At 47.8% G+C, this 27,747-nt stretch overlaps 1 protein-coding gene across 10 annotated transcripts in view; it reads left to right on the top strand.

Moving 5' to 3' along the window:
* PHF20 (PHD finger protein 20) overlaps nt 1-27,747 on the top strand; it is a 176,212-nt gene that overhangs the window by 95,203 nt on the left and 53,262 nt on the right. For 9 of the 10 annotated variants that reach the window (XM_030533338.1, XM_030533336.1, XM_030533330.1 and 6 more), the window contains 2 exons: nt 18,924-19,013; nt 26,865-27,029. In XM_030533338.1, the coding sequence (XP_030389198.1) occupies nt 18,924-19,013; nt 26,865-27,029 (255 nt within the window). The remainder of the gene's footprint in view (nt 1-18,923; nt 19,014-26,864; nt 27,030-27,747) is intronic. The other variant, XM_030533337.1, reaches the window with a different exon arrangement.

The raw sequence follows: 27,747 nt of genomic DNA, 5'->3' as shown, positions 1-27,747 counted from the left end.
CGTACCTACCTTCACATGTGGAAGAAATTCCATACATGTAGCCAGAATAGGCAAACAATGGCAACTACCTCTCCTTTACCAATGACTTTGGATTACATACTGGAACTCAAAAGAAATTGGGTGTCTCAATGAGCTCCATTGGAGTACACCTTGCAGCAATCATGGCATTTCCACCACAAAGTGGACAAGTTCTCATTCTACCCACCCTACCATTGAACATTTTCTGAAGAGTATTTTGTAACCTGGACCTGGAAATACGTGCCTGCACGCCATCATGGGACCTCAGTCTGGTGCTGCAATGTCTTACCGGGCTCCCTTTTGGTGACATGCTCACTTCTCCACCTCTTGATGAAGGTCGCCTTCCTCGTTGCTATCACACCTGCCCAACGAGTGGGATAACTGGGAGCTGTCATGGGATATCACCATACAGAATAACTTTCAAAAAATAGTTAACCTATGACCACTCCCCATGTTTCTACCTATAATTGTTTCATTATCCATTTGTATCAACCCATCCATGGGAACAAACAAGAAGCAACACTTTATATCCTATATGGTCGTAGGCGACTTTCCGAAAGACTGTCATTTTCAAGTTCATTTCTTTCCATTGTGGAACTATCTAAGGGAGACATCATATTCAAAGAAATATCAGGTGGTAGCTGTGTTAGTTTGTATCCAGAAAAACGACGACAAGTCCAGTGGCACCTTAAAGGCTAACAAATGTATTTGGGCATAAGCTTTCATGGGTAAAAAACCCACTTCTTCAGATGCATGGAGTGAAAATTACAGATGCAGGCATTGTTATACTGACACATGGAGAAGAGTCACCTTACAAGTGGAGAACTAGTGTTGACAAGGCCAATTCAATCAGGGTGGATGTAGTCAACTCCCAATAATTGATGAGGAGGTGTCAGTACCAGGAGAGAGAGAGCTGCTTTTGTACTGAGCCAGCCACTCCCAGTCCCTATTCAAGCCCAAATTAATGGTGATACAGGACAGGCCCAACAAGGAAAATAACAGAATACCACTGGCCATCACCTACAGCCCCCAGCTAAAATCTCTCCAACGTTTAAAGATCTAGAAAACATTACCTATGAGGGAAGACTAAATAAACCCAGTTTTTTCAGTCTGGAGAAGAGAAGATTGAGAGGGGACATTACAGCTTTCAAGTACATAAAAGATAGCTAGAAGGAGGAGGGGAAAAAATAGTTCTCCTTAACCACTGAGAATAGGACAAGAAGCAGTGGGCTTAACTTGCAGCAAGGTTGGTTTAGGTTGGATATTAGGAAAAATTTCTTAACTGTCAGGGTAGTTAAGCATTGGAATAAATTGCCTAGGGGTCTGATTAGATGTCAGACCAGGGCCCAGGTAGAGGTAAGGTTAATATTGTCAACTTGCAGAAGCTAGGCATATTGATAAACATGCGGAAATCAACACTCTCCTCTGTCCAAAGGCTAGAAATCATAGGAGAGATTCTTCCAGAAGCCTGGTTCTGGGCCCTAGGCTCAATCATAGAACACATCAGAAACCAACTTATCACCACAGCAAGAAACTGCCTGAAACATTGGGGCACATGGCATCGTACACTTACTTGGACATAGTTATGCATAGGGAGTCTTGGTTCCATTCCTCTGGTTTCCCAAGGGAGATACAAAATACTATTGAAGACATTCCTTTTGACAGATCCCATCATTTTAAGCAAAAGATGGATGAATCGCTGCATACCCTCAAGGATTCCAGAGCCGTCCCTTGCTCTCTCAGCATCTACACTCCTGCTCCAAAGCTGAAATTCCACTGCTCACCATACACCCAGTGTTATAGGGCCCCCCAGTTCTACCCTCAGAGACCTTATGAGCCCCTGAGGAAATGCCAAAAAACTAGAGATCTCGCCTCCTGGGACCTGCTTTGCAGGCTTCGATGTAATAGCTACAACCTCTAGCCAAGAGGTATTTCTGAGGTAAGCCCAGGAGCTGCCAGCCACTCTGCCTACCACCTCACAACCCCCCTATCCCACTTGTGGGTTATTTAGCACTCTTTCCCATGCTTGGAGTGTGATAACAATGGACAAATTGGTTAACGTCCTCCACCATGGCTGCATGATCAGATTTATCACACTACCTTCTCGAAGACTCCTCCTCCCAGTTCCTGTTCAGAGACCACTCTCGTAACAGTGTCCTCACCCCAGAAATGAACTCCTTATTACAACAGGAGGGTAGAACACATTCCCCTGGAATATCAGTGAACGGGGTTTTTTATTCAACTTAGTTTCTGATACTTAAGAAGAAAGGTGGATGGAGACCAATCTTTGATTTCACACATCTCAGTTGTTTCGTTCAGATTCAAGTTTCATATGGTCACGCTGGCAGTGTTTATCCCATTCTTAGAAAAAGGCATGTGATTTTTCGACTCTGCATATGAAGGACGTTTATTTTCATATTAATATCCATCTGACCCAGAGATGCTTCCTGAGATTCACAAGTGGGCACCCACCATTTCCAGTAGAGGGTGCTCCCCTTCAGAATGGCCACCGCTCCCAAAGCCTTCACCAAAGTTTTCTATCATAGCAGCCTATGTTAGATGTTATGGGGTCCTGATGTTTTCATATCTCGCTGATGTGGTTTCTAGCTATGCTGTCCAGGCAAGAAGCCCAAGTGTCTCATTCCATGTTGCTCAACCTTCTTTTATCCCTCATAGTCTGCGTCAACATTGAGAAGTTGATCCTAGACCCGATGGAGTCTCTGGACTTCATAGGGGCTATCGTCAGTTCAGTCACAGCATGGACCTACTTACCAAAAGACAGGTTCCAGGCAGTGAGTGTCAACATAACTAACATTGTGAGCAATCCTTATATACCCTCCAGGACTTTCCTGTCCCTCCTGGGCCTTTGGCTTCATGTATGAGAGTGACCCCTGTTGCAAGACTTCACTTTCACTGCCTTCAGATGTGGCTCCAGTCAGTTTACTCACCAAATGGTCACTCCATGGATTTCATGTCATGTATGCATGGCGATTCCTTTCCTTCCAGACAAGATGATCATTACCCCACACGTCCCTGGTTGGCTGGGTAGCCAACGTGAACAATCAAATGACATAGGGAAAGTAGTCTCCCTCAGAATCCAGGATGCACATAAATATCTTGGAACTCCAAGCTGTAAGAAAGACGTGCCAGTCCTTTCTTCCATTTATTCGTTCCCATTGCATTCATCATGTCAGACAACATCAGTTTTTTCTATATCAACAAATGGGAGAATGAGATTGGCTGCTCTGTACTCAGAAGTGCTTAATCTCTGGAATTAATGCCTCAATGACCAGATCATCTTGTCCGCAGCCTATCTTCTGGGGACACAGAATGTACTTGCGGACTCGCTCAGCAGACATTTTGCGATTGGCTATGAGTGGGAACTTCACAATTCTGTGGTACATGATATCTTCACTTGGTGTGGGACTCCAACCAGATATCTATTCGCTTCACAAATGAACAGCAAATGCACCACATACTGCTCCAGGGAAGGCCCCAGTCACCACTCTCAGGGCGATGCTTTCCTGGTCAGACCAAATTTGCCTTGAATAATGCACAAGATCCAGTGAGACACAGCAGTGGTCATTCTGATAGCCCTCTGCTGGCCCAGACCATTCTGGTTTTCTAATCTCCTATGCATGCCATCCCATCCACTGATTCTCATCCGCAACTTCCCTAATCTTCTGACCCTGTACAATGGCGCAATCAGACATCCTAATCCACATATTACACGTCAGAGTGTGGCACTTGGATAGGCTTCTGCTTGAGAACAGAGGTGCTCTTCAGCCATGCAAGACATCCTCTATAGCAGCAGGAAGAACTCCACTAGGCAATGTTATAGAGCCAAGTTCAAACATTTCTCATCTTGGGTGCCATAAAAAGGAGTTTTACTTGAATCAGCAGGATCCCCCCTCCTCCTGAACTACATTCTATCTTTAAAGTCACTGGGTCTTGCCCTCAACTCTTTGAGTTCACCTGGTGGCTATTAGTGCATTCCGCTCTCCAGTGGAAAGTTGTTGTCTTTACACATCCACTAACCACTAGGTTTTGGAAAGGCCTTACCAGAACCTTCTCATTTGTCCAAACGATCGCATCCCAGTGGGTCCTGAATCTAGTTCTCTGTATGCTAACGAAACCACCCTTTGAACCACTAGCATCGTGCTCCATGTCCTGCCTTTCTGTTGCTATCACTTCTGCAGGAAGGGTCAGTGAACTCAGAGCTGTGATGGCAGACCCATGTTTCATGCTCTTCCACAAGGATAGTCTCCTTACGTCTACACCCCCAAACTTTTACCAAAGATGGTCTTCCAGTTTCACATCAATCAATCTATTCACTTACTTGTTTTCTTCCAAAAACTACACTCATCTGCAGAGGAACATTGACTCCATTCCCTAGATGTCCGACGTGTTCTGGCCTTCTACCCACAGAGAATGAAATCAATTAGGAAATTCCGTAGACTATTTGTTGCGATAGCAGAAAGACCTGAGGGATAGGCCATCTCCACCCAGAGAATCTCTAAATGGATTTCGAGTTGCATTAAACTCTGCTACTAATTGTTAGGCCTACCTTCCCCCGCTCCATGAGAGCTCAGGCTTCGACCACGGCCTCCCTTCAGGATGTGTTGCTTATGGACATACGTAGAGTAGCCATACCTTTTGTGCACTGCACTACCCCTTAGAGGACTTGATGGTGAATAACTCCTTTGGCATGGCAGTTTTCCGTACCCTTCTCTGGCTTAGATACTGCTTGTTAATAACCCTTAGTGGAATTACTCAAAGAGGAGGTTACTTATCTGTAACTGGAGGTTCTTCGAGATATGTGGTCCCTATTTGTATTCCACTTCCTGCCCTCCTTCCCCGAATCTGTCTGGTTTGTGTTGGACATGGAACTGGAGATGCAGTTGATCTGTCCCACCCTTTATCACTTCAGACAGAAGTACAAGGCAAGCCAGGGTGCATGTGTGAACCAGTGGACACTACTTTCAAATTCTCCAGCTCTGAACACATGGTATGCATGCGTAACTCTTAGTGGAATACAGAAGGGACCACACATCTCCAAGAACCTCCAGTTACAATTAAATAACCTCATCTTTGTGTCTTTTCAGAGGAAAAATAGGCTAATTACTGAAAAAACTTAAGTGCATGAGATCGCTGGCTTGTTCTCTGTGCTTGACTCCTCTGTAAGAATGAGGCCCTCTACTTTTTCTTTCCAATTCCAGAGGCAGTCCTTCCCCTGGACTTGGTTTATTTTACATTAAGCCAAGCATGTCAGAAATACCTGCAGCCTCCCAGAGTCACTCTAAGGGGACAGCTTTGTTAAAATGAGTCAACGTATGTTAAAGATTCAGCAGTGTCTCATTCAGAGTGAAATTCTTTTTGGGTCTCATAGGCCTTATGGCAGCCACTACATTCGTGCATCTGAGAATGAGACCTATGCAGCACTAGTTATCTCAGGTCTACAGACCAAACTGGGACAGCCTTCAGATGTTGATCACCATGCCTCAGAGTACTATAATTTCTCTAAAATGGTAGTCAGAGCGAGTGTGTGCTCGGGGTGTAGAGTCCAGTCCTCTGGATCCATCCCTGACAGTAACTTCAGATGCGTCAAACAAGGGTTGGGGGCTGTATCTAAATCATTTGACAGTTTTAGGGCACTGATTTTTTCAGGCGGGAGCCTTGCACATCAGTGTATTAGGGCTGTTCATTTGGCCTTCGGGTCGTTTCTTCCACCTTCAGGGGATGGTCATGAAAATGATGGACAATACATCAGCGTTGTATTACATTATCAAGCAGGGGAGTGCTCACTCTGTTCTCCTGTGCACCGAGGCTCAAAGTTTATGGGATTGGTGTATTTGCTGTGAAATTTATCTTGTAGCCCCATACCTGGCAGGAGAAAGTAATGTAGTTGTGAATCATCTCAGCAGAGCTCTCAAATTCAGTTGATTCAGACCATATTCTCCATCTAGCAGATGACGACCAGAGGTGGACCTGTTCACAGCAAAGATCAACAAAGTGTCCTGATCCAGAAAGGGCAGACAGTCAATCCCTGTCAGATGCCTTTCTTCTACATTGTGAGAGTGGCTTCATGCTCACTTTGCGTGCCCCCTTCCATTGATCAAGAAGGTTATAAGAAATTTCAGGACAGGGCAAGGATGACACTCGTTGTCCCAGCTTGGCCACATTAGCAGTGGTTTACCAATCATCTTCCTCTGTCCCCACATCTCCTGTCCCAGCAGGAGGGCAGGATCTTTCATCCAGACCCACGGTCTCTTCACCTGATGGCGTGGGTGATTGTACTTTCACTCTGTGCTTGACCAGTGTTCTTTGGCAGCATATGCTAATTAACTCTTAACAGTCAACTAGATATTATCATTTAAAGTTGACCAGATTTCAGACGTGGGTGAAAGGAAGCTCTGATTTCTCCTGTATTTGCTTTCATTCCTTGTGTTCTGGAATACTTAACCTCTGATTCCTTAAGTACATTATCTAACTCCTCATTAAAAGTGCATTTGGCAGCCATCTCTGCATATCATACTGTAGCTAATAGCAAATCTCTGATTGGTGGTTGTTTGGTTAAAAGATTTATGATGGGTTTGTCATATGTGTATACCCCATTAGCGATCCTGTCCCTTCTTGGGGCCTCAATTTGATGTTGCTGTGCTGGTAAAATAGCCCTCTGAACCCTTGGCTAAATGTTCTTTTTTCGATTTATCGTATCAAAACAGCTTTCATTTTTGCCATCACATTGATTAGGAGAGTGAGTGAGTTGAATGCCCTTATGGCTTGATCCACCTTTCACTCCTTTTTCATCAGGGCAAGATAATTCTCAGACCGGATCCCAGATTCTTACCTAAGGTGCTGTCTGATTTCCACATCAACCAGACCATTAGTTTGTTAGCTTCTCCTCCTTCCCCCCAGCCTCACTCTAATAAGTGAGAATTTATCCTATATAATTCATATGTCAGAAGAGTCCTCACCTATTACCTGGGCAGAACTCAAAGCTTTTGGAAATTTGTCTAGATAGTTTGTGTCTTATGCTGAGAACCACATGGCATATGGTGTCTTCCCAGACTGTTTCTCTATGGATTAAACAGTATATTGCTGAATGCGATGCACTGGTAAAAGTTCCTGGACCTGCTGTGATTTGACCATAGTTCTGGAATAGCCTTCCAAGAGGAGCAGGAGGGGCAAAAGACATCTCTTGGTTCAAGACTAAGCTTGATAAGTTTATGGATGGGATGATATAATGCGGTAGCATAATTTTTGCAATTAATTTGTCTTTGACTACTAGCAATAAATATGCCCAGTGGCCTGTGATGGGATGTTACATGGGGTGGGATGTGAGTTACTACAGAGAATTCTTTCCTGGGTATTTGGCTGGTGAGTCTTGCCCATATGCTCAGGGTTTAGCTGATCACCATATTTGGGGTCGGGAAGGAATTTTCCTCCAGGGCAGATTGGCAGAAGCCCTGGGTTTTTTTGCCTTCCTCTGCAGCATGGGGCATGGGTCACTTGCCGGAGGATTCTCTGCACCTTGAAATCTTTAAACCATAATTTGAGGACTTCAGTGGCTCAGACACAGGTTTGATTCAGAGTGGGTGGGGGAGATTCTGTGGCCTGCGTTGTGCAGGAGGTCAAACTAGATGATCCCAATTGCTGACATTTGCAAAAGCTGCAACCTGGACTTCGGTGCATGCTTTCACTAAGCCTGATGCTCTGTACTTGGCTTTGAGGGTGGAGGCTGGATTTGGCAAAGCGGTGCTTCAATCACTGTTCAACTAGAACTCAGCTCCCACTTTTGGGTCAGTTGTCAGAACTGCTTATCAGTTTACCACCATATGTGGAAATATGTACTTTAAAGAAGAAATCGTGGTTAGCTACTTGCAACTGGAGTTCTTTGAGATGGTTCTGTATATTCACACTTCCCACCCAGCTTCCCGTCTCAGAGTCCTTGTTTGTTCTGTGTCTCAGGCTTTGCGGTGGAAGGAACTGAGCTGATGAGGGCACTCCACCCACTCTATAACCTTGTTATCAGTGTCTCGTGAGCCTGAGGGAAGGGGAAGTGGGTGTAAGAGTGCTCCGAAATGGCTAGAAAGAATTTTTTACCATAAGACACAACAAGGCGGCACAATATCTATAAGTGTAAATGTGCAGAGCCATTTCAAAGTTTTACAAGTTTTGAGTCTCAGGTCACCAAGTTAATATTCATTTTTGTTGTGGGCAAAAAAGTGTTTTAAAATTTGCTATTTTATATTAGCCTTTTATGGGAGTGGGGGGGATTTCAGGAACATCTTGACCAAATAAACCCAAATATTCATATTGACTCTATCCCTATCTCAATTGGTATAGCAGTTTTTATTTTAGTTTGAGTATTAATATGCGCTTTAGAGGCCTTTGAAAATTAACTCCTAAACAAAAAATTCTGCTAACCTGAACTGTGGTGCTCCCATGATAACACTTTCTTTGCTGGCTTAAACAATTTTCATCTGGTTCCAAAAAATGATTCATGATTTTGCTGTAATCACACTATACAACTTAATCTAAACATAAAAGTGCATTTAAAAAAAAATGTTGTGCTTTCTCTATAAGTAATTCCTAGGTGCTGGTAGCAGCTCCATAAGTTTAAATTGCACGAGACTTGGCTTAGGCCTGGTCTACACTACGCGTTTATACCGAATTTAGCAGCGTTAAACCGATTTAACCCTGCACCCATCCACACAACAAAGCCCTTTATATCGATATAAGGGGCTCTTAAAACCAATTTCTGTACTCCTCCCCGACGAGGGGAGTAGCGCTGAAATCGGTATTGCCATGTCGGATTAGGGTTAATGTGGCCGCAATTCGATGGTATTGGCCTCCGAGCGATATCCCACAGTGCATCATTGTGAGCGCTCTGGAAAGCAATCTGAATTCGAATGCACTGGCTAGGTAGACAGGAAAATCCCCGCAAACTTTTGAATTTCATTTCCTGTTTGCCCAGCGTGGAGCTCTGATCAGCACGGGTGGCCATGCAGTCCCAAATCCAAAAAGAGCTCTAACATGGACCATGTTGGAGATACTGGATCTGATCACTGTATGGGGAGACAAATCTGTTCTATCAGATCTCTGTTCCAGAAGACGAAATGCCAAAGTATTTGAAAAAATCTCCAGGCTATGATAGACAGAGGCCACGGCAGGGACTCAACACAGTGCTGTGTGACAAGTGTAACGGAAAGCCAAAGAATCAAATGGAGGCTCATGGAGTGAAGGAGGGAGGATTGAGGACTCAAGCTATCCCACAGTTCCTGCAGTCTCCAAAAAGCATTTGCATTCTTGGCTGAGCTCCCAGTGCCTGAAGGGTCAAAAACATTGTTGCCAGTGGTTCAGGGAATATGTCCTCAATTTACCACCACCCCCCCCAAGAGGAGGGAAAAAAATCATTTCTCGCCTCTTTTCAATGTCACCGTATGTCTACTGGATGCTGCTGGTAGACGAGGTGCTGCTGCGCTAAACAACAGCATCCTCTCCTTTCCCCTCCCCTTCCCTCCCTGGTGGCAGACAGTACGGTACAATATGACTGATAGCCGTCCTCATCATCATCCTGTGAGTGCTCCTGGCTGGCCTCGGTGAGGTTGGCTGGGGGCGCCTGGGCAAAAATGGGAATGACTCCCGATCATTCTCTTCTTCAAGCTTTGTGTCCTGGAGATTCAGTCCTGGCAGATGGTACAATAGGGCTGATAACCGTCCTCATCATAGCAGTTGGAGGCTGAGCTCCTCTCCCCCCCACCCCTTCATGTCTAATGGAGATTCTGGACTATCATAACAGTGAGAGGCTGTGCTCCTCTCCCCCCGCCTCCTTTAATGAGTAATGGAGATGTCATGCCTGGAATATTATAGCAGCTGGAGGCTGCCTCCCCCTCATTTTATCTCACTAAAAACTCAGTGTTTCTTATTTCTGCATTCTTTATTACTTCATCACACAAATGGGGGGATATGTGCCACGGTAGCCTAGGAGGGGTGTGGGACGAGGGAAGCAATGGGTGGGATTGTTGCAGGGGCACCCCCTAGAATGGCATGCAGCTCATCATTTCTGCGGGATCTCTGGGGCTCTGACCCGGCTGCAGTGCTCTCTGGTTCTCTAGTAGACTTGCCCCATATTCTAGGCAGGACTGACTCTATTTTTAGACAAAACATAAAGAAGGGTGTGACCTGGGAAGTCATTCCCATTTTTGTCCATGCGCCCCTGGCTGACCTCAGCGAGGCCAGTCAGGAGCACCCATGACAGCAGCTGACGGTGCAGTAGGGCTGGTAACCATCTCTGCTACCTTGCAAAGGCAAATGAATGCTGCTGTGTATCACTGCAGTACCATGTCTGTCAGCAGCATCCAGTACACATACGGTGACAGTGAAAAAAGACTAAACAGGCTCCATGGTTATCATCCTATGGCATCTGCCAGGGCAATCCAGAGAAAAAGGGCGCAAAATGATTGTCTGCCATTGCTTTCATGGAGGAAGGATTGAGTGACGACATTTACCCAAAATCACCTGCGACACTGTTTTTGCTTCATCATGCATTGTGATCTCAACCCAGAATTCCAATGGGTGAGGGAGACTGCGGGAACTATGGGATAGCTACCCACAATGCAACGCTCTGGCAATCGATGCTAGCCGTGGTACATGGACGCACACCGCCGAATTAATGTGCTTAGTGTGGCCGCGTGCACTCGACTTTATACAATCTGTTTTACAAAACCGGTTTATGTAAAATCAGAATAATCCCGTAGTGTAGACATACCCTTAATTAGGTCTTTGAAACCTCTGTTGTTTAGCCAATTGCCTTCTTTGGAAACCTCAGAATGGAAAACACTGACATATATCTGAGTTTTTTAAAATATTGCAAGCACCGATGAGCGTGCCTGTACTAAGATATAAACATTAAAAAAAACCACTTTTATGAAATGTAGGTTAGGGTTATCTCCCACTCCCTCCTTCCCGGTTTCTCTTGCTAAATACCCACAGTCTCTGCAAACCACAAACTTTACATACACACTAGTCACCTGTGTCTGCCAATGCAAGTTGAAAATTTTTACATTTAAAATTTAAAAAGTTGTTCCCCTAATTTATCATGACATTAAGCAGTTTCACCAAGAATAAATGGCAGAGCTCACCATCTCCATCTGACCAGGGAGGAAGAATTGGCAGCTGGAGCACCTCCGTGATAGTGGCTATCTGAAGGAGGAAGGGAAATGGGGTGGGAATGCACCATTTGATGGGTGCAGGGGGGAAAAGGAGGTGGGCCAAGAGTGTGTGTGTGTGTGTGTGTGTGTGTGTGTGTGTGTATGAAGTTGGTGTTGCCATCCATGTCTCCCTTAACACACTCCTGTTTTCCCTGCACTAAGGCTGCCTGGCTGAAGTACGTGTATTTTCTGTCCATATACTGCCTATCAGATTGACACTTGCCAACCAGTGAGCTATAGATGGCTAGCTGGCTGGAGCAGCTGCGGGAAGAGGAGACCTCGTAGCTGACAGAACTTCGATATGTCTCCCTCTCTTTCACCTTTCCAGAATAGCGGAGGGACACTGAAGGAGCCGGGGGAGGGGAAGGAAGTGCTAAAGCTATGTAGGGACAGAACTAAGAGTCCCATTCCTGTGGCAACTGTCAAATCATTGCTTAAATGAGGTTGATGAACCAGACTGTTTATGGATATGCATTTGCTGTGGCGTGTGTTAAATTAGGTGTGATACTTGCGGCATATGGTGGATGGATTACTAGTGATCTATGTGTTTGAATCTATTGGCATCAATATTTATTTCCTGCACTTTATGGTTTTGCATTATTGATTAAATAATTTGAGGAACATAAAGTATCCTCTAATCGTGTTTTGTATGTAGGATGGAATTTGATGTGTCACACTCCATGCTCTTTGGCCTTAATCATTTTGTTTACTAATAATCAGAAATTGAAATACTCTTTTTGAAAATTTGGTTGTGGTTGGTATATACCAAAGGGTTACTCAGATTATATAGTTCTTCTTCGAGTGATTGCTCACATCCATTCCAGGTAGGTGTGCGCGCCGCGCGTGCACGTTCGTCGGAAACTTTTTTACCCTAGCAACTCCAGTGGGCCGGCAGGTCGCCCCCTAGAGTGGCGCCGCCATGGCGCTCTATATATACCCCTGCTGGCCCGCCCGCTCCTCAGTTCCTTCTTACCGCCTTGTCGGTCGTTGGAACTGTGGAGCGCGGCTTAGCTGTCCTCCACGTCCCTAGCTCTCCTAGTTCTCTATCGTTTATCTATCGTTCATCTCTAGTTCCATTATAGTTGTTAATTAGTTTGTTAAGTAGATAGTTTAGTTAAATAGTTGTTAAGTAGTTCTTCGCCGGGGGCTTAGCCCTTCCCGGCACCCGGCGCCAGGCTCATGCCTGTTTCGCCGGGCTTCAAGCAGTGTGCGGCCTGCAAGAAGCCCATGCCTACCAGCGATCCCCACGAAGCGTGCCTGAAGTGCCTCGGGGAATCGCACAGATCCGACAAGTGCCGCATCTGTAAGGCTTTTAAGCCGAGGACAAAAAAGGAGAGGGATCAGAGGCTCCGAACTCTCCTAATGGAGGCGGCACTTGACCCGTCGGCTTCGCAGGCCGTGGTATCGGCACCGGCACCGGATCGCTCCGGCACTGAGTAGACTCCCCGGCACCGACCTTCTCCGGCACCGGAATCAGAGCCAAGGCCGTCGAAGTCTGATACTCCGGCCAGGCAGACCCGGCTTGAGCGCCCGGCCTCGACATCGGCCGCGGCGCCGCCGGCACCGTCAGCACCGTTGACTCCGGGCCCGGCGGGTCCGTTGAGTCCGGTGCCGCCGAGCTCCCCCATGAGATCTGGGGTTGAGGTAGTGGTCCCATCCACACCGGAGACCTTCGTCTCGGCTCGGGACCTTATTGCCCTGACTGAGCCCACTCGGCTGCCACCCCCGGTACCTCCGGTGCGGGTTGTGTCCAGAGGCAAGCCCATGCTGTCGGCGCCGCCCAGAGACAGTCGTTCGCCATCCAGGTCCCGACGTCTTGGGCGCTCCAAATCCCGACGCCGCTCGCAGTCCCGGCACCGCTCCCCTCAGCGGTACCGGTCGCACTCGCGGCAACGGTCGGCATCGAGACGGTCGCGGTCAGGCTCCAGTCGGCGACACCGGCACCGCGACTCCAGGAGCAGGTCCCGACGCTACTCGCCGCACCGGTCGACCTCCCGGCACCGAGCTGGTGGCAGGTCCCGGTCTCGGTCGACCTCCTGGCGCCGAGCTGGTGGTAGGTCCCGGTCGACCTCCCGGCGCCGAGCTGGTGGTAGGTCCCGGTCGACCTCCCGGCGCCGAGCTGGTGGCAGGTCCCGGTACCGAAGCGGCACCCGGTACCGATCAGGATCCCGGCACCGTGATAGATCCCGGTCCCGATCCCGGTCCCGGCACCGATATGACTCCCGGCACCGGTCCCCGGCACCGAGACGATCCTCCGTGCCGGCCCGCGCAGACCCTTACCATTCGGGGTCGGCCCCACCGTGGCCCTCGAGACAGCCGTCCGTATCCTCCCAGACGGACAGTGGGTATGCGCTGGGCACCGACCGGCAGGCGGCGCTGTTCGGGGATCCGCCGCTGCAAGACCAAGGCCCACAACAGTGGGGATTCTGGACACCCTGGGCATACCATCAGGCCCAGGGCCCCCAGCAGCTCCCTGCTAGACCGGCGACTGCGGAGCGTAGGGCCCCTGAAGCCTCCTTGTCTCGCCCCCCTCCCTCCCCGGAAGGGGAGGAAGGGTCCAAACAGCAGGACTCCGCTGTGGCTCCGGAGGCAGAGGCGAGGGCTGAGGAAGACCCTCAGTTGGACACTATCGTGCCTGGGGTCTCATCATCCTCCTCCCCGGATGAGGCGGTGGTGGGTACCTCCTCCAACAGTCCCCCCCCGCTGGATCTCAGGGCGCACCAGGACCTCCTCAGGCGATTGGCTCAAAACCTGAGTCTGCAGGCAGAGGAGGTCTCGGAGATAGAGGATCCAATTGTCACCATCCTCTCTTCTGATGCTCCCACCAGGGTCGCCCTGCCCTTCATACGGACCATCCAGGCCAACGCCAATACTATCTGGCAGTCCCCGGCCTCCATCCCTCCGACAGCGAAAGGAGTCGAGAGAAAGTACATGGCCCCTTCTAGGGGCTATGAATATCTACATGTTCACCCGACTCCCGGTTCACTGGTAGTGCAATCGGTGAATGATAGGGAGCGTCACGGCCAGGAGGCTCCGGCCCCCAAGTCCAGAGAGGCCAGGCGGATGGACCTCCTTGGCCGTAAGGTGTATTCGGCTGGGGCACTGCAGCTCAGGGTCTCTAACCAGCAGGCCCTGCTGAGCAGATACGCCTTTAACTCCTGGGTGGCAGTGGACAAATTTAAGGAGCTGCTGCCACAGGATGCTCGCCAAGAGTTTACGGCCATCTTGGACGAAGGCAAGAAGGTCGCACGCACGGCCTTACAAGCCTCCTTGGACGCTGCGGACTCGGCTGCCCGTACCCTCGCGTCAGGAGTTACGATGCGTCGCATCTCCTGGCTGCAGGTTTCCGGCCTTCCGCCGGAGCTCCAGCACACTATACAGGACCTTCCTTTCGAAGGCCAGGGCCTGTTTTCCGATAAGACAGACCCCAGACTCAAGAGTCTAAAAGACAACAGGGTCATCATGCGGTCCCTCGGGATGCACACCCCCGTGACGCAGCGTAGACCCTTTAGGTCGCAACAACAGCAACAACGTAGGCCGTTTTCCCAGTTCCGCCAGCGGCAGGACCTTTACAGGCGCCGCGGCAGGAACGGCAGGCGCAGGCAGTCTGGGAACCAAGGGGGGCAGAACCAAGGCTCCTCAAAACCCCCGCCTGGTCCTAAGCCTTCATTTTGAAGGTGCGCCCGAGGGCGCGGTAACAGTTTCCCCTATGGATCCTTTCCCCCCGTTTTCAAACCGCCTTTCGTTTTTCCTCCCGGCGTGGTCCCAAATAACATCGGACCGCTGGGTCTTAAGCATGGTGCAGACGGGATACCGCCTGCAGTTTGTTTCGTTTCCTCCTTCCCGCCCTCCTTCCTCGTCCCTCTTCAGGGACCCCTCTCACGAGCAATTCCTTCGGCAGGAGGTGCAGACGCTCCTCAGCAAAGGAGCTATAGAGGCGGTTCCGGAAAACGAGAAAGGCAAGGGGTTTTATTCCCGCTACTTTCTGATCCCCAAGGCCAAGGGGGGCCTCAGGCCTATCCTCGACCTGCGAGAACTCAACAAATACCTCGTGAAGTTGAAGTTCCGCATGGTATCCCTGGGGACCATTATTCCATCCCTGGATCCGGGAGACTGGTACGCCGCCCTCGACATGCAGGACGCGTATTTCCACATTGCCATTTGGCCGCGCCACAGACGCTTTCTCCGCTTCGTTGTGGGGGCTCTTCATTATCAGTTTGCAGTCTTCCCATTCGGCCTGTCCACGGCCCCGAGGGTGTTTACAAAATGCATGGCAGTTGTCGTGGCGCATCTTCGGCGCAACCGTGTCCACGTGTTCCCTTATCTGGACGACTGGTTGATTCGGGGCACGTCGGAACAGCAGGTCAACAGCCATGTCCGCATGATCACCGCCATATTTGCAAGTCTGGGCCTCTTGATAAACACAGACAAGTCCACTCTGAGGCCCACGCAGAAGGTGGAATTTATCGGGGCCGTCTTGGATGCCACTGTGGGCAGGGCCTCGCTGCCTCTGCAACGGTTCCAGACCATGGCGGCGATCGTTCAACGTTTGCGGTCAGCCCCATTGACGTCAGTGAGGACATGTCTAACCCTGTTAGGCCACATGGCGGCGTGCACTTTTGTGACCGGCTACGCTCGGCTCCACATGAGGCCTCTCCAGCTGTGGCTTATCAGTCATTACAGGCCGGCAGGGCAACCTTTAGACATGTTAGTCACAATCCTCCAGAAGGTCTTAGATTCTCTCGGCTGGTGGTTAGACCAGTCCGTATTATGTGCGGGTCTTCCCTTTCACCCCTCTCAGCCATCGGTATCCCTGACAACGGATGCCTCAGATCTAGGCTGGGGGGCCCACCTAGGGACCCTGCGGACACAGGGCCTGTGGTCCCAGGAGGAGGTGGGGCTCCACATCAACATGCGGGAGTTGAGAGCGGTCCGCCTTGCTTGTCAAGCGTTTTGTCATCAGCTTCAGGGTCGTTGTGTCGCCGTGTTCACGGACAACACGACGACCATGTACTATATCAACAAGCAGGGCGGCACCAGGTCCTCCTCCCTGTGCCACGAGGCGATACGTCTCTGGGACTTTTGCGTAGCCCACTCCATTCACCTCAGGGCTTCCTTCCTCCCTGGAGTACGGAACACTCTGGCAGATCGATTGAGCAGATCCTTCCTGTCACACGAGTGGTCCCTTCGCCCGGACGTCGCTCTCTCCATTTTCCGGAGGTGGGGTTATCCCCGGGTGGACCTCTTCGCGTCCAAAGGGAACAGGAAGTGCCAAGCGTTCTGCTCCTTTCAGGGCAGGGAGCCGGGGTCGATAGCGGATGCCTTCCTCATCCAGTGGTCGACCCACCTGTACTATGCATTTCCCCCGTTCCCTCTGGTCCACAAGGTCCTCCTGAAGGTGCGCAGGGACAGGGCTCTCGTGATCATGGTGGCCCCGGCGTGGCCCAGGCAGCACTGGTACACCATGCTGCTGGACTTGGCCATAGCCGACCCAGTTCCCCTGCCCCTTCATCCGGACCTGATTACCCAGGACCACGGGACCCTCTGTCACCCAGACCTGCAGTCGCTGCACCTAGCGGCGTGGCTCCTGCGTGGCTGACTGGTTCCGAGCTGCGCTGCTCTACGCCTGTGAGAGAGGTGCTCTTGAGCAGCAGGAAACCGTCCACAAGAGCCACATATTCAGCGAAATGGAAGCGCTTCTCCTGTTGGTGCGTAGAGAGAAATCTCCGCCCTATGGAAGTTTCGGTATCCGAAATCTTAGACTACGTTTTGTCCCTCAAAGGGCAAGGTCTGGCCTTATCGTCGTTGCGAGTCCACCTAGCAGCTATCTCCACCTTTCACCCGGGTGCGGACGGTCGCTCCGTTTTTTCTCACCCGACGGTGTCGAGATTCCTTAAAGGGCTGGAACGTTTATTCCCTAACGTCCGTCCCCCTGCTCCAACCTGGGATCTTAACCTGGTGTTGTCCCGGCTCATGGGGCCCCCCTTTGAGCCGTTAGCTACTTGCTCCCTGCTCTACCTCTCTTGGAAAACTGCCTTTCTAGTGGCTATCACCTCAGCTAGACGGGTGTCGGAGCTCTGAGCTCTTGTGGTAGACCCCCCATATACGGTCTTCCACAAGGATAAGGTGCAGCTGAGGCCACACCCTGCTTTTCTGCCCAAGGTGGTCTCAGCCTTTCACGTCAACCAAGAGATTTTCCTTCCGGTTTTTTTCCCAAAGCCTCACTCCTCAGGCAGGGAGCAGCAGCTCCACTCGCTGGATGTCCGTAGGGCTCTCGCGTTCTACATAGAGAGGACTAAGCCCTTCCGAAAATCCCCCCAACTTTTCGTGGCGGTAGCAGATCGTATGAAAGGTCTTCCTATCTCCTCCCAGAGGGTATCCTCTTGGGTTACGTCCTGTATCAGGACTTGTTATGACTTGGCCCATGTCCCTACGGGCCGTGTGACTGCGCATTCTACCAGGGCGCAGGCGTCGTCGCTGGCTTTCCTCGCCCGTGTGCCCATCCAGGAAATCTGTCGGGCAGCGACCTGGTCATCGGTCCACACCTTTGCTTCCCACTACGCCCTGGTCCAGCAGTCGAGGGAGGATGCGGCCTTCGGAACTGCAGTGCTCCGTGCCGCGACTTCTCACTCCGACCCCACCGCCTAGGTATGGCTTGGGAGTCACCTACCTGGAATGGATGTGAGCAATCACTCGAAGAAGATAAGACGGTTACTCACCTTTGTAACTGTTGTTCTTCGAGATGTGTTGCTCACATCCATTCCACACCCGCCCTCCTTCCCCACTGTCGGAGTAGCCGGCAAGAAGGAACTGAGGAGCGGGCGTGCCGGCAGGGGTATATATAGAGCGCCATGGCGGCGCCACTCTAGGGGGCGACCTGCCGGCCCACTGGAGTTGCTAGGGTAAAAAAGTTTCCGACGAACGTGCACGCGCGGCGCGCACACCTACCTGGAATGGATGTGAGCAACACATCTCGAAGAACAACAGTTACAAAGGTGAGTAACCGTCTTTTCTCCTTTCCTTTATATTATGGTTGCACCTAGAGAGGTCAACCAAGTCAGGGCCTCATTGTTCTAGACATTATACAAGCATACATAAAATGATGGTTCCTTTTCAAAGAGCTTTCAGTCTAAAATATGACATAACCGGTGATTTAGACCAAAAAGGCGACAGGCTGAGAGCAGAAAGATGAGTTAGCAAACTATAGAATGTGCACATTTCTTTGGCCACAGTAAAGTAAATTCCTGGCTGTGCCATGTATGACCTAGGGAAAATGACTTAATCTCTTTGTTTCTCTCATATAAAATAGAGATAATGCCTTCTCTTTTTCTACCCTTCGTCTGTCTTGTCTAAGCTCTTCTGGGCAGGGACTTTCTTTTACTATATATGTACAGCACAACTGCAATCTTGGTTGGTGTCGTTATGTGCTACTATAATACAAATAAATAATATAGTAGTTTTGTATTAATTTGGCACTCCTCACTTTAATGCTGCTGAAAAATACTTGAGCACATTGTGATAGGAAATTGCAACAACCAGCAGAAGAATGTTTGTTTTTCTTTCTGCATCTGAACTGTCCATGGTTGCATAAAGTAACATAGATCTAAGTTAAACCGTGTATGATGCAGAATGAGTCCCTAATTGTGAGCTGTCCTTCCTAAAATAAACTGCAATTTTATCTAATTTCAGCTGTTAAAGACAAAGAGAAGAATAAAGAGAAGACATCCAAAGACACTGTAAAGTCAAAGTTGAAGAAGAAGAAAAAGAAATTTAAGTCTGGTAAAATACACTTTTTCGCTCTCCCCACCCCCACTCCCCTATAGAAAGTATCCTTAGTTTTTCAGTTTGACTTTCTTGACCCCAGTTCAAAGTTTTCCATGACCAGGGACAGTATATAGGAGAGATTGTATTGTTTTGTCTTTAATCACCGCCGGTTCTGATGTAATAATCCATGAAAGGTGAAGTGTGAATAGCATGGCTTTTTCTTGCTGATTGAAGGGCACGGCCATTGAGGTAGATGGCTGATAAAAACATATAAATCAGTAAATAAATGTAGGTGCCCAAGGACTACTTCTCGAAAACATCCCTCTCCCCAAAAAACATACAAATCATTGCTCTTGGAAGTGATAATGTGACAACATTTTTTTTCCTTTTCTATCACTGTTCTCGATAGGAGTTGCTGGTTGCAGACCGTTTCTGAAAATCTGGCTACTTTGTTTAGTTGCCCAGCTGGGAGCTGAGCTCTTTTGAAAATGTAGCCTTAGTTGAGGGTTTTGAGCAATTTTGAAACTCTAACCCCAACTTATCATTGTCCTTCATAGCTATTGTTCTTTGACTTGTGTGTCAGTGTGAATCCCACTGTATGTGTGCATGCTCTCGTGCGCTCAAGATTGGATTCTTTTGAATAGCATTGTCCTTCGGGTCTGCACCTGTGCCACCTCTGTGCTTCCATATGAGGGCATAAAGGGCAGAGGAGTCTGTATTCTCCCTCAGTTCCCTCTAAACTGTCAGTGACAGTAAGACAGAACCCAGAGAATTTCTGACCCATTACTTCTACAGAGCTTTCAAATTTTATCCCCTTTTATCCATATTCATAAAGAAAATTTATGTTCGCCCCTCTTCTTGCTTTTTTCTTTCATTTGGGCTTTCCAAAAAAAAAAGAAGAGAGAGATCACCCTTGAACAGAAGGGTGAAGTATATTTTGCACCAACATAGTGGGCTCTAAACAGTCAGGGTTCAAACCCTGCTCATCCTGTGATGGTCTCATCCCTCTTACTGGCGGACACACCTATATTTTAAGCTCAACAACTGTGTCCAGGATTGTCCTCCCTATCAATGAGAGCATACTGGAGCCAACTAAAGGACTCTGGCAAACCTGGGCCACTCTTCCATTTCTACAGAAGATATTAGGTGACCCGAAAGAGGTCTGAATATTTTTATGCCCACCCAAATGCAAGATATTTGAGGGGAGGATGTCCACAGTTCAGAACAAATTTAGTCCTGAAAAGGTACTCCCAAATACAATGATCCAAAGAAGTTAGTCCTGTTTTTGTGTAAAACATACTCCTCAGCACTACTTCAACTCTAGAGGCAAAGTACCATGATTTGTTTGAAAAATATCTGCCTCACCTGGGAGAAGGTCATTTGCTTTGTAATCCATTTACTGAGAGGTTAAAGAGTGGAGGTTGGAAACAAAGAAAAGTCTACAATTTCTTATTTTCTATTCCTTTATTTCGGGAAAGGGAATAAAGCCGCACAAAAAGGCAGGATGAACAAATAAATGTATGCTAAGCACACCAAGAAGCAGAAGAGTTGTGTGCAGAATGTTGCTTATTCACTGCAGGAAAAAAAAAAAATATGGATGGGTTGAAAACTCTCCTCGTGGTGTATGACAAGCAACATGAAGGGCATCTGAATTACTGTTATGTGCCTGAAGACTCAGAGAATCCGCCTGATACCACCACTAGCATGGCAACAAAGGAGCTGGAGTTGGCCACGATAGAGCTCTGCAAGCTGGAACTAGCAGAAGAGTGTGAGTGTCCGTAGAGGGTGGCAGAAATTGAAGCCAAGAAAAGGCAAAAGACAGGCAAGGAAGAGAGACTGCACGCCCTGAGCATGCTGGCCTTACAAAAGCCTATGAGTAATACTCCCCCAGGGGCTTCCAGCAGGGACAAGCTTTACCCTGTATACATAGAGAGATTGAAAAGTGTATCTCCATTTTTGAAAAGATACATGCATTGCAAAAGATTCCAGAGGAATAAGGAGTATCCACGCTGATCTCCAAGCTGTCTGATAAAGCATTGCGGGTGTTTAATGAGGTTGACATGGAGGAGGCACTGAAATATGTTGAAATATAAAAAGCTTTGTTGCAAAGGTTTCAGATCATTGCTGAGGTTTATCATTTAAGGTTTAGGAACCTCAAAAAGCATGACAGGATGTGCCATAGGGAATGTGTATGGAATGTGTGATTCTTCGAGTGCTTGCTCATATCGATTCCAATTAGGTGTGCGCGCGCCGCGTGCACGCTTGTTGGAAGATTTTTACCCTAACAACACTTGGTGGGTCGGCTGGGTCACCCCCTGGAGTGGCACCGTTATGGCACCGGATATATCCCCCTGCCGGCCCATCGCCCTTCAGTTCCTTCTTACCACCGTGACGGTCGTTGGAACTGTGGAGCGCGGCATAGCTGATCTCCACTTCCCTAGCTTTCCTCGTGTTTTTCTCTATAGATAGCTCTCCTCAGTGCACCGTCCAGGCCGCGACAGCCTGGACACGATCCTCACTGTTCTCAAGGACATCTTAGGATCCCTGACTTGGTGGCTGAATCCCTCCCTGGTCTGTGCAGGGATGCCATTCCATGCATCGCAACCTTCAATGGCCCTGACCACAAACGTGGTGGTTTGTCTAGCGTGTCAAGTGTTTCGAGAACATCTCCAAGGCCGTTGTATTGTAGTCTTCTCAGACAACACAACGGCCATGTTTTACATAAACAAGCAGGCAGAGCACGCTCCTCCCTCCTTTGTCAGGAAGCCATTCAGCTCTGGGAGTTTTGTATAGCCCATTCAATCGATCTGGTAGTGTCCTTTCTCCCAGTTGTTCAAAACACCCTGGCAGATCATCTCAGCAGATCCTTCCTAACTCACGAGTGGTCGATTCGTCCGGATGTCATTCATTCTGTTTTCTGGAAGTGGGGATTTCCCCGCATAGACCTCTTCGCCTCTCGAGAATCGGAAGTGCCACGTGTTCTGCTCCTTCCAGGGACGCTCCCCGGGCTCCCTCTCAGACACATTCCTGATATCCTGGAAAGACTACGTCCTCTACGCCTTTCCACCTTTCCAGCTGGTCCACAAGGTCCTGCTCAAGCTTCATAGAGACAAGGCCCACTTAATCCTGATTGCGCCAGCGTGGCCGAGACAGCACTGGTACACCACGTTGCTCGACCTGTCGGTGACCGACCCAATTCCCCTACCACTCTGGCCAGATCTCAAAACTCACGAACATGGCAGACTTCACCACCCAGACCTGCAGTCCCTCCATCTCACAGCATGGATGCTGCATGGTTAAGTCAGTCCGAGCTGCGTTGCTCCGCCTTGGTTCAACAGCTGCTCCTGGGTAGTAGGAAGCCTTCCACTAGGTTGACATACCTGGCCAAGTGGAAGCATTTCTCCTACTGGTGCGCTCAACACAGTACTGTCCCCACACAGGTACCAGTCCCTACTGTCCTGGAATATCTCTGGTCCTTGAAACAGCATGGCATGCCATCTTGGTTTTCCATCCAGGGGAGAAAGGGCGTTCACTGTTTTCTAACCCTATGGTTACCTGATTCCTCAAGGGCCTGGAGCACTAGTACCCGCAGACTCGCCACCCATCCCCGACGTGGGACCTTAATCTAGTTCTATCCAAGCTCATGGGTGCCCCCTTTGAGCCGATGGCCACCTGCTCGCTGCTGTACCTTTCCTGGAAGACAACCTTCCTCATTGCTATTACATCGGCAAGGCGAGTGTTGGAACTTTGGGCCCTCACAGCGGACCCCCCATATATGGTGTTTCATAAGGACAAGGTACAGCTGCGACCACATCCCACCTTCCTCCCTAAGGTGGTGTCTGCCTTCCACGTCAACCAGGACATCCTCCTTCCAGTCTTCTTCCCGAAACTGCATTCCTCATGTTGGGAACAGCAGTTGCATTCCCTGGACGTTCATAGGGCTCTCGCCTTTTACATCAAGAGGACAAAACCCTTTCGAAAAACACCTCAACTCTTCGTAGCGGTGGCAGAAAAAATGAAGGGTCTTCCGGTCTCTTCGCAGCGAATTTCATCTTGGATGACGGCTTGCATCTGTGCCTGTTATGACTTGGCTCACGTTCCAACTAGCCAACTCACCGCCCATTCTACTCGGACTCAAGCTTCATCTACCACCTTCTTGGCCCACGTACCCATCCAGGAGATATGTCGGGCAGCTACCTGGTCATCTTAGCATCACACTGTGCATTGGTGCAACAGTCCAGAGATGATGCAGCATTTGATTCAGCAGTTTTACTTTCTGCTACATCTCGCTCCGACCCCACCTCCTAGGTAAGGCTTGGGAGTCACCTAATTGGAATAGATATGAGCAAGCACTCGAAGAAGAAAAAATGGTTACTCACCTTTGTAATTGTTGTTCTTCGAGATGTGTTGCTCATATCCACTCCAAACCTGCCCTCTTTCCCCTCTGTCGGAGTAGCCGGCAAGAAGGAATTTAAGGGACAATAGGCCGGCAGGGGTATATATCCAGTGCCATAACAGCACCACTCCAGGGGGCGACCTAGCCAACCCACTGAGTGTTGCTAGGATAAAAATCTTCTGATGAGCGTGCACGTGGCACGCGCACACCTAATTGGAATGGATATGAGCAACACATCTCGAGGAACAACAGTTACAAAGGTGAGTAACTGTCTTTTCTAATGAAAAAGTGGGCAATGGGGACAAGGATGGATGGATGGATTGGCCAGTTATTTGTCCTGTTTGTATAGGAACTTTTCCTGAGTGTATGTATTGAAGTCAGAGCAGCAGTTTGGGATAAAACCCCTGCCACTGTACAGGAAGCAGCTGATATTGCTGACTCACATATACAAGACAGACTCTTCAGTGAGCACAGATGCAAGAGGGAACAGCAGAAGCCTAGTTTGAGTGGGTTCTCCATTTTATCCCCAGGAAAAGGGAAAGCACGCCTCACCCCAGAACCCATCCCCTCCTGGTAATCATAATTACAGGCATCTAACACAGGAGGACAGCTCAAAAAAGTGTTACTCATATTGTTCCACTGAGCACGTGAAAAGAAATTGCCCTAAGCAAGGGAAATCCAAATAAAAACCATGTTAAGCCCTGGTTAACACATCTACCTTTGACTTAGGACCCCAGGACGTGGTTTAGGTGATCCTAGTGAATTTTGTAAGAGCTAACCTATTGAATGTTGGTTAAAGCGTTTATCAGAGATGTATGGGAACAGTAAGGTATGCCAGTGTTGGAGGGACACTGGTGCCCAGATTTCTTTGGTTGGAAGATAAATGGTTATGGATTCTGATGTGCTCTCAGGGCAAAATTTAAAACTCCTTGCACTGGAAAAATTTGAAATTAGCACCAATAGAGCTGGACTGGGAACACTTAAATGTTGGTATACTGGATAGCACTCCAGCAGATGTACTAATAGGTAATGATATCATGTCTGTGCGTAAAGATATTAATATTATAACTCCTAGTAAGATCATAACACCAGAACCTCACTTCATCGGGAGAGATGAAGGGGCATACACTGGACATTTCCAAAGGTCAGTCCAGCTCATCACAAAGAATATCTAAATGGATAACACAGCATGTCACACTGTGATACCAATTAGCTGATGTACCTCTCCCACTAAACATCTGTACTCACTCTTTCAGAAGTGAGCCAATTTCTGAAATATACAAGACAGCTATATGGAGTAACCCACTAACTTTTGTCAAGCATTATCCGTTGGATGTAGCTGCTGGGGCAGATGCCAAATTCAGGAGAGCAGTTCTGCAGTCCCTGTTGGACTGATCCAGCTTATACTCACTATCCCACTAGCCAGAAAGGATATGCCTTGCTAGTCGCTTATATTGGAATCCACAGTGTCACATACTCCAGGAAGAGAGATTATTTACTCAACAGAACTTTGGTTACTCCATCCCTCCTTTCAAAATCTGTTAACACGGGCTTCATGTTGTGAGGGAAATAAGGGGGAGTTGCATATTTTTCGTCCCTTAGTCCATCACACAAGAGTGTGAGGGAGGCACAGGGTGCATGCACAGCCGCAGTGAGCACTGCTATTCAAAGCAATCTGATCGTGTATGCCTGAGGCACAGTGGGATCCAGTCTCTTCAGGCTGTCTTCAGTCTCGGGCAGACGTCACTGCACTGGTTTATATCCAGTTGACATTTTGAATGTTTTCTTCACAACTATAAGGGCTAGTAACTTTTTATTAATAAAAAGCTTTGATTCTGAAGCTTAAACATATCCACTTAGGAGAAGTACTGGCTTGTTGAACCAGCCCACTCTGACCCCTGGTATTACATTTATTCTGGATATATTCTCATATCTGCAGCTTTATTTTCTCTTCTTCATGCATGACTCTGGTTTGATAAAATAGCACATAGACTTTCTTTAAACAGTACAAAATGTGTGGAAGCTATCAAAGATAACAATGGTCTCTAATGACAAAACCATTTTATTACAAATATTCTCTTCTGAATACTTTTTTGCAGGAACACAGTCAACCAGAAAGATCACACTTGACTTCATGTTTCTTTACCTTTTTTGTTCCCAGTAACATCAAATTCTTGGAGGGGTGAGAGGGAGCCTTTTTTTATTTTATTTCTCATTTCTTCTTTAACATTCCCACAAAGAAGTCTATTGTAGGATTCACAGCCTAGTCACACAGTCGCAGAACATCTTTTTGAGCAGTAGCTGGCAGTTAGGATGCGTGCACAGTCTTAAACCCAGCATTCCATGGATTGAGTGTATAAACCCATCACTCCTCTGTTCTTGTCTATCCAACCACTGGCACACTCACAGAACTTCTCTCTATTGTTTTAGTTTTCATATAATATATAGTATATATACTATAGTATATAGCATGGTCTGGTGGTTAGAGTAGGTCTTGTCTATTTAAACCTGTAAGCTCTTGGAGAGTCTCATCGCCCGAGCTCTATCCTGAACCCAAGCATCTAACCTTCAATTTTATAGCCCTGCAACCTGAACCCTGCAAACCTGAGTCAGCTGACCCAGGCTCTGAGTTTTGGTGCTGTGGGTTTTTTATCACAGTGTACGCATACCTAATGTGTCTGTACGATACTTAGCACAGTGGGGTTATGATCTCAGTTGGGACCTCGAGGCATACCATAACACAAGTAAAAATAAAATGGTTTAGAGAGTTGAACGTAGTATTGACTAAAACGTCATGATTTAACTGTTGTAGCCTTGAGCTATTTTCTGTCCGTTATTTGCTTGGTTTTTGGTTTCCTCGGGTCTTGTTTGCCTTTACAAACCCACAATGATCCTTCTTCCTCTCCTCTGTTGGAGTCAGGCTTGAAAAAAGGCTTCTGGAGGCAGAGAGGAACTGAAGGATTGTTATAAAGGGTGTGTGTAAGATGTAGAGTGACCAGATGTCCTGATTTTATAGGGACAGTCCTGATATTTGGGGCTTTTTCTTATATAGGCTCCGATTACCTCCCATCCCAATTTTTCACACTTGATGTCTGGTCACTCTAGTAAGATGTTAATTATTAAAACCAGAAAAGGACCAAAAAATCTCAGTGTAGTTGTAGTATCTGAAGCTAGTTTTCACTCATTTTTTAAATAACTAAATTTAAAGCTGTCAGTGTCCCTTTAACCTTTAGTTGATATCAGAGTCCACGCAACATCATCTTCAAGTAGTCTCCCCTCGTATATATCAGGCAGAGTCCAAAGGCTGCCTCTTCACCCTCCTTTTGCCTACCCTCCACCCTGGAAGCCACTATACTTCCACTGCAGGAGGACTGGACAGTAATGCTATTAGTATTTCTAAATGCCAAACTTGTAGATCCCCACTTTAGTGTCCCCCCCCCCCCAGTACTAACATATTTATAATTTTACAGAATACCCTGACAGTGAAGAAAACATTGACATTTCCCAGGAGCTTTCCCCCCCAAAATCAGTCATCACCACAAGATACAATTCTTCAAATAGACCTTATCCCCACTTAAGTACACCGTTACATGTCTCTGATTCTGGGCACCATAGAGACAGTGTGAAAGTAAATGGTAAGATGGATCTCATTTGTGGCTTGATAGTTGTGTGTGTAAGTAGTAAATGTGAGTAAAAGGGAAATGTATAGTGTGTCACAGCAGATGGATTTAAGCAGCATTAGTGGTGCAAATTTGCCTATACCAGTTCAGATGTGTTGTGTTTACATGTCCCTGCCATCCTGAGGAAGCTAAACCCAATTTACTTTCCTAGGCTATGTGCTGCTGTGTGGTTTTTTTTGTTTTTTTCCCAATTTCACTCCATAATGGTTCGTTTAAAGTACAGTAGACACTTGTTTGCAGCAAACCCTTGTAAGAGCAGTCGCCGCTTACAGGCAATATTTCCCATGGCAACACTTTTTTCCTATTGTGAATTGTCGACGCAACCCTTAACAGCAACAGCCACCTAGCAGCAGCAGAGCAAAATATGTTGCTGCTATTGAGTGTCTACTCAACTGTCTCTCAATCTCTCCTGGTCACCTTTTTGTTTTTTCATAACTCAGTATGTGGTTTACAGCAAAAGTAGCCTTTGGTAAATACATTCTATTGAGTTTCCGTTTAAAAATAGTTCATAAAGGGCTAATAAATTAATAGATGTTTAGAAACGTGGTATACAGAGTAGTATGTGCTATAAGCATATCAATAGAAGGTGTTAATAGATGGTTGTAAATCATGGTGGTTCTTCAAGTACTTTTCCCTATGTGTATTCCATAGCTGTTATACACATGCGTTTCAT

This window comes from Gopherus evgoodei, chromosome 14, assembly GCF_007399415.2.
Source record: "Gopherus evgoodei ecotype Sinaloan lineage chromosome 14, rGopEvg1_v1.p, whole genome shotgun sequence".
Classification (NCBI taxonomy): Eukaryota; Metazoa; Chordata; order Testudines; family Testudinidae; genus Gopherus; species Gopherus evgoodei.
The sequence above is the reverse complement of the archived record's forward strand: the minus strand, read 5'-3'. Positions and strand labels throughout refer to the sequence as shown.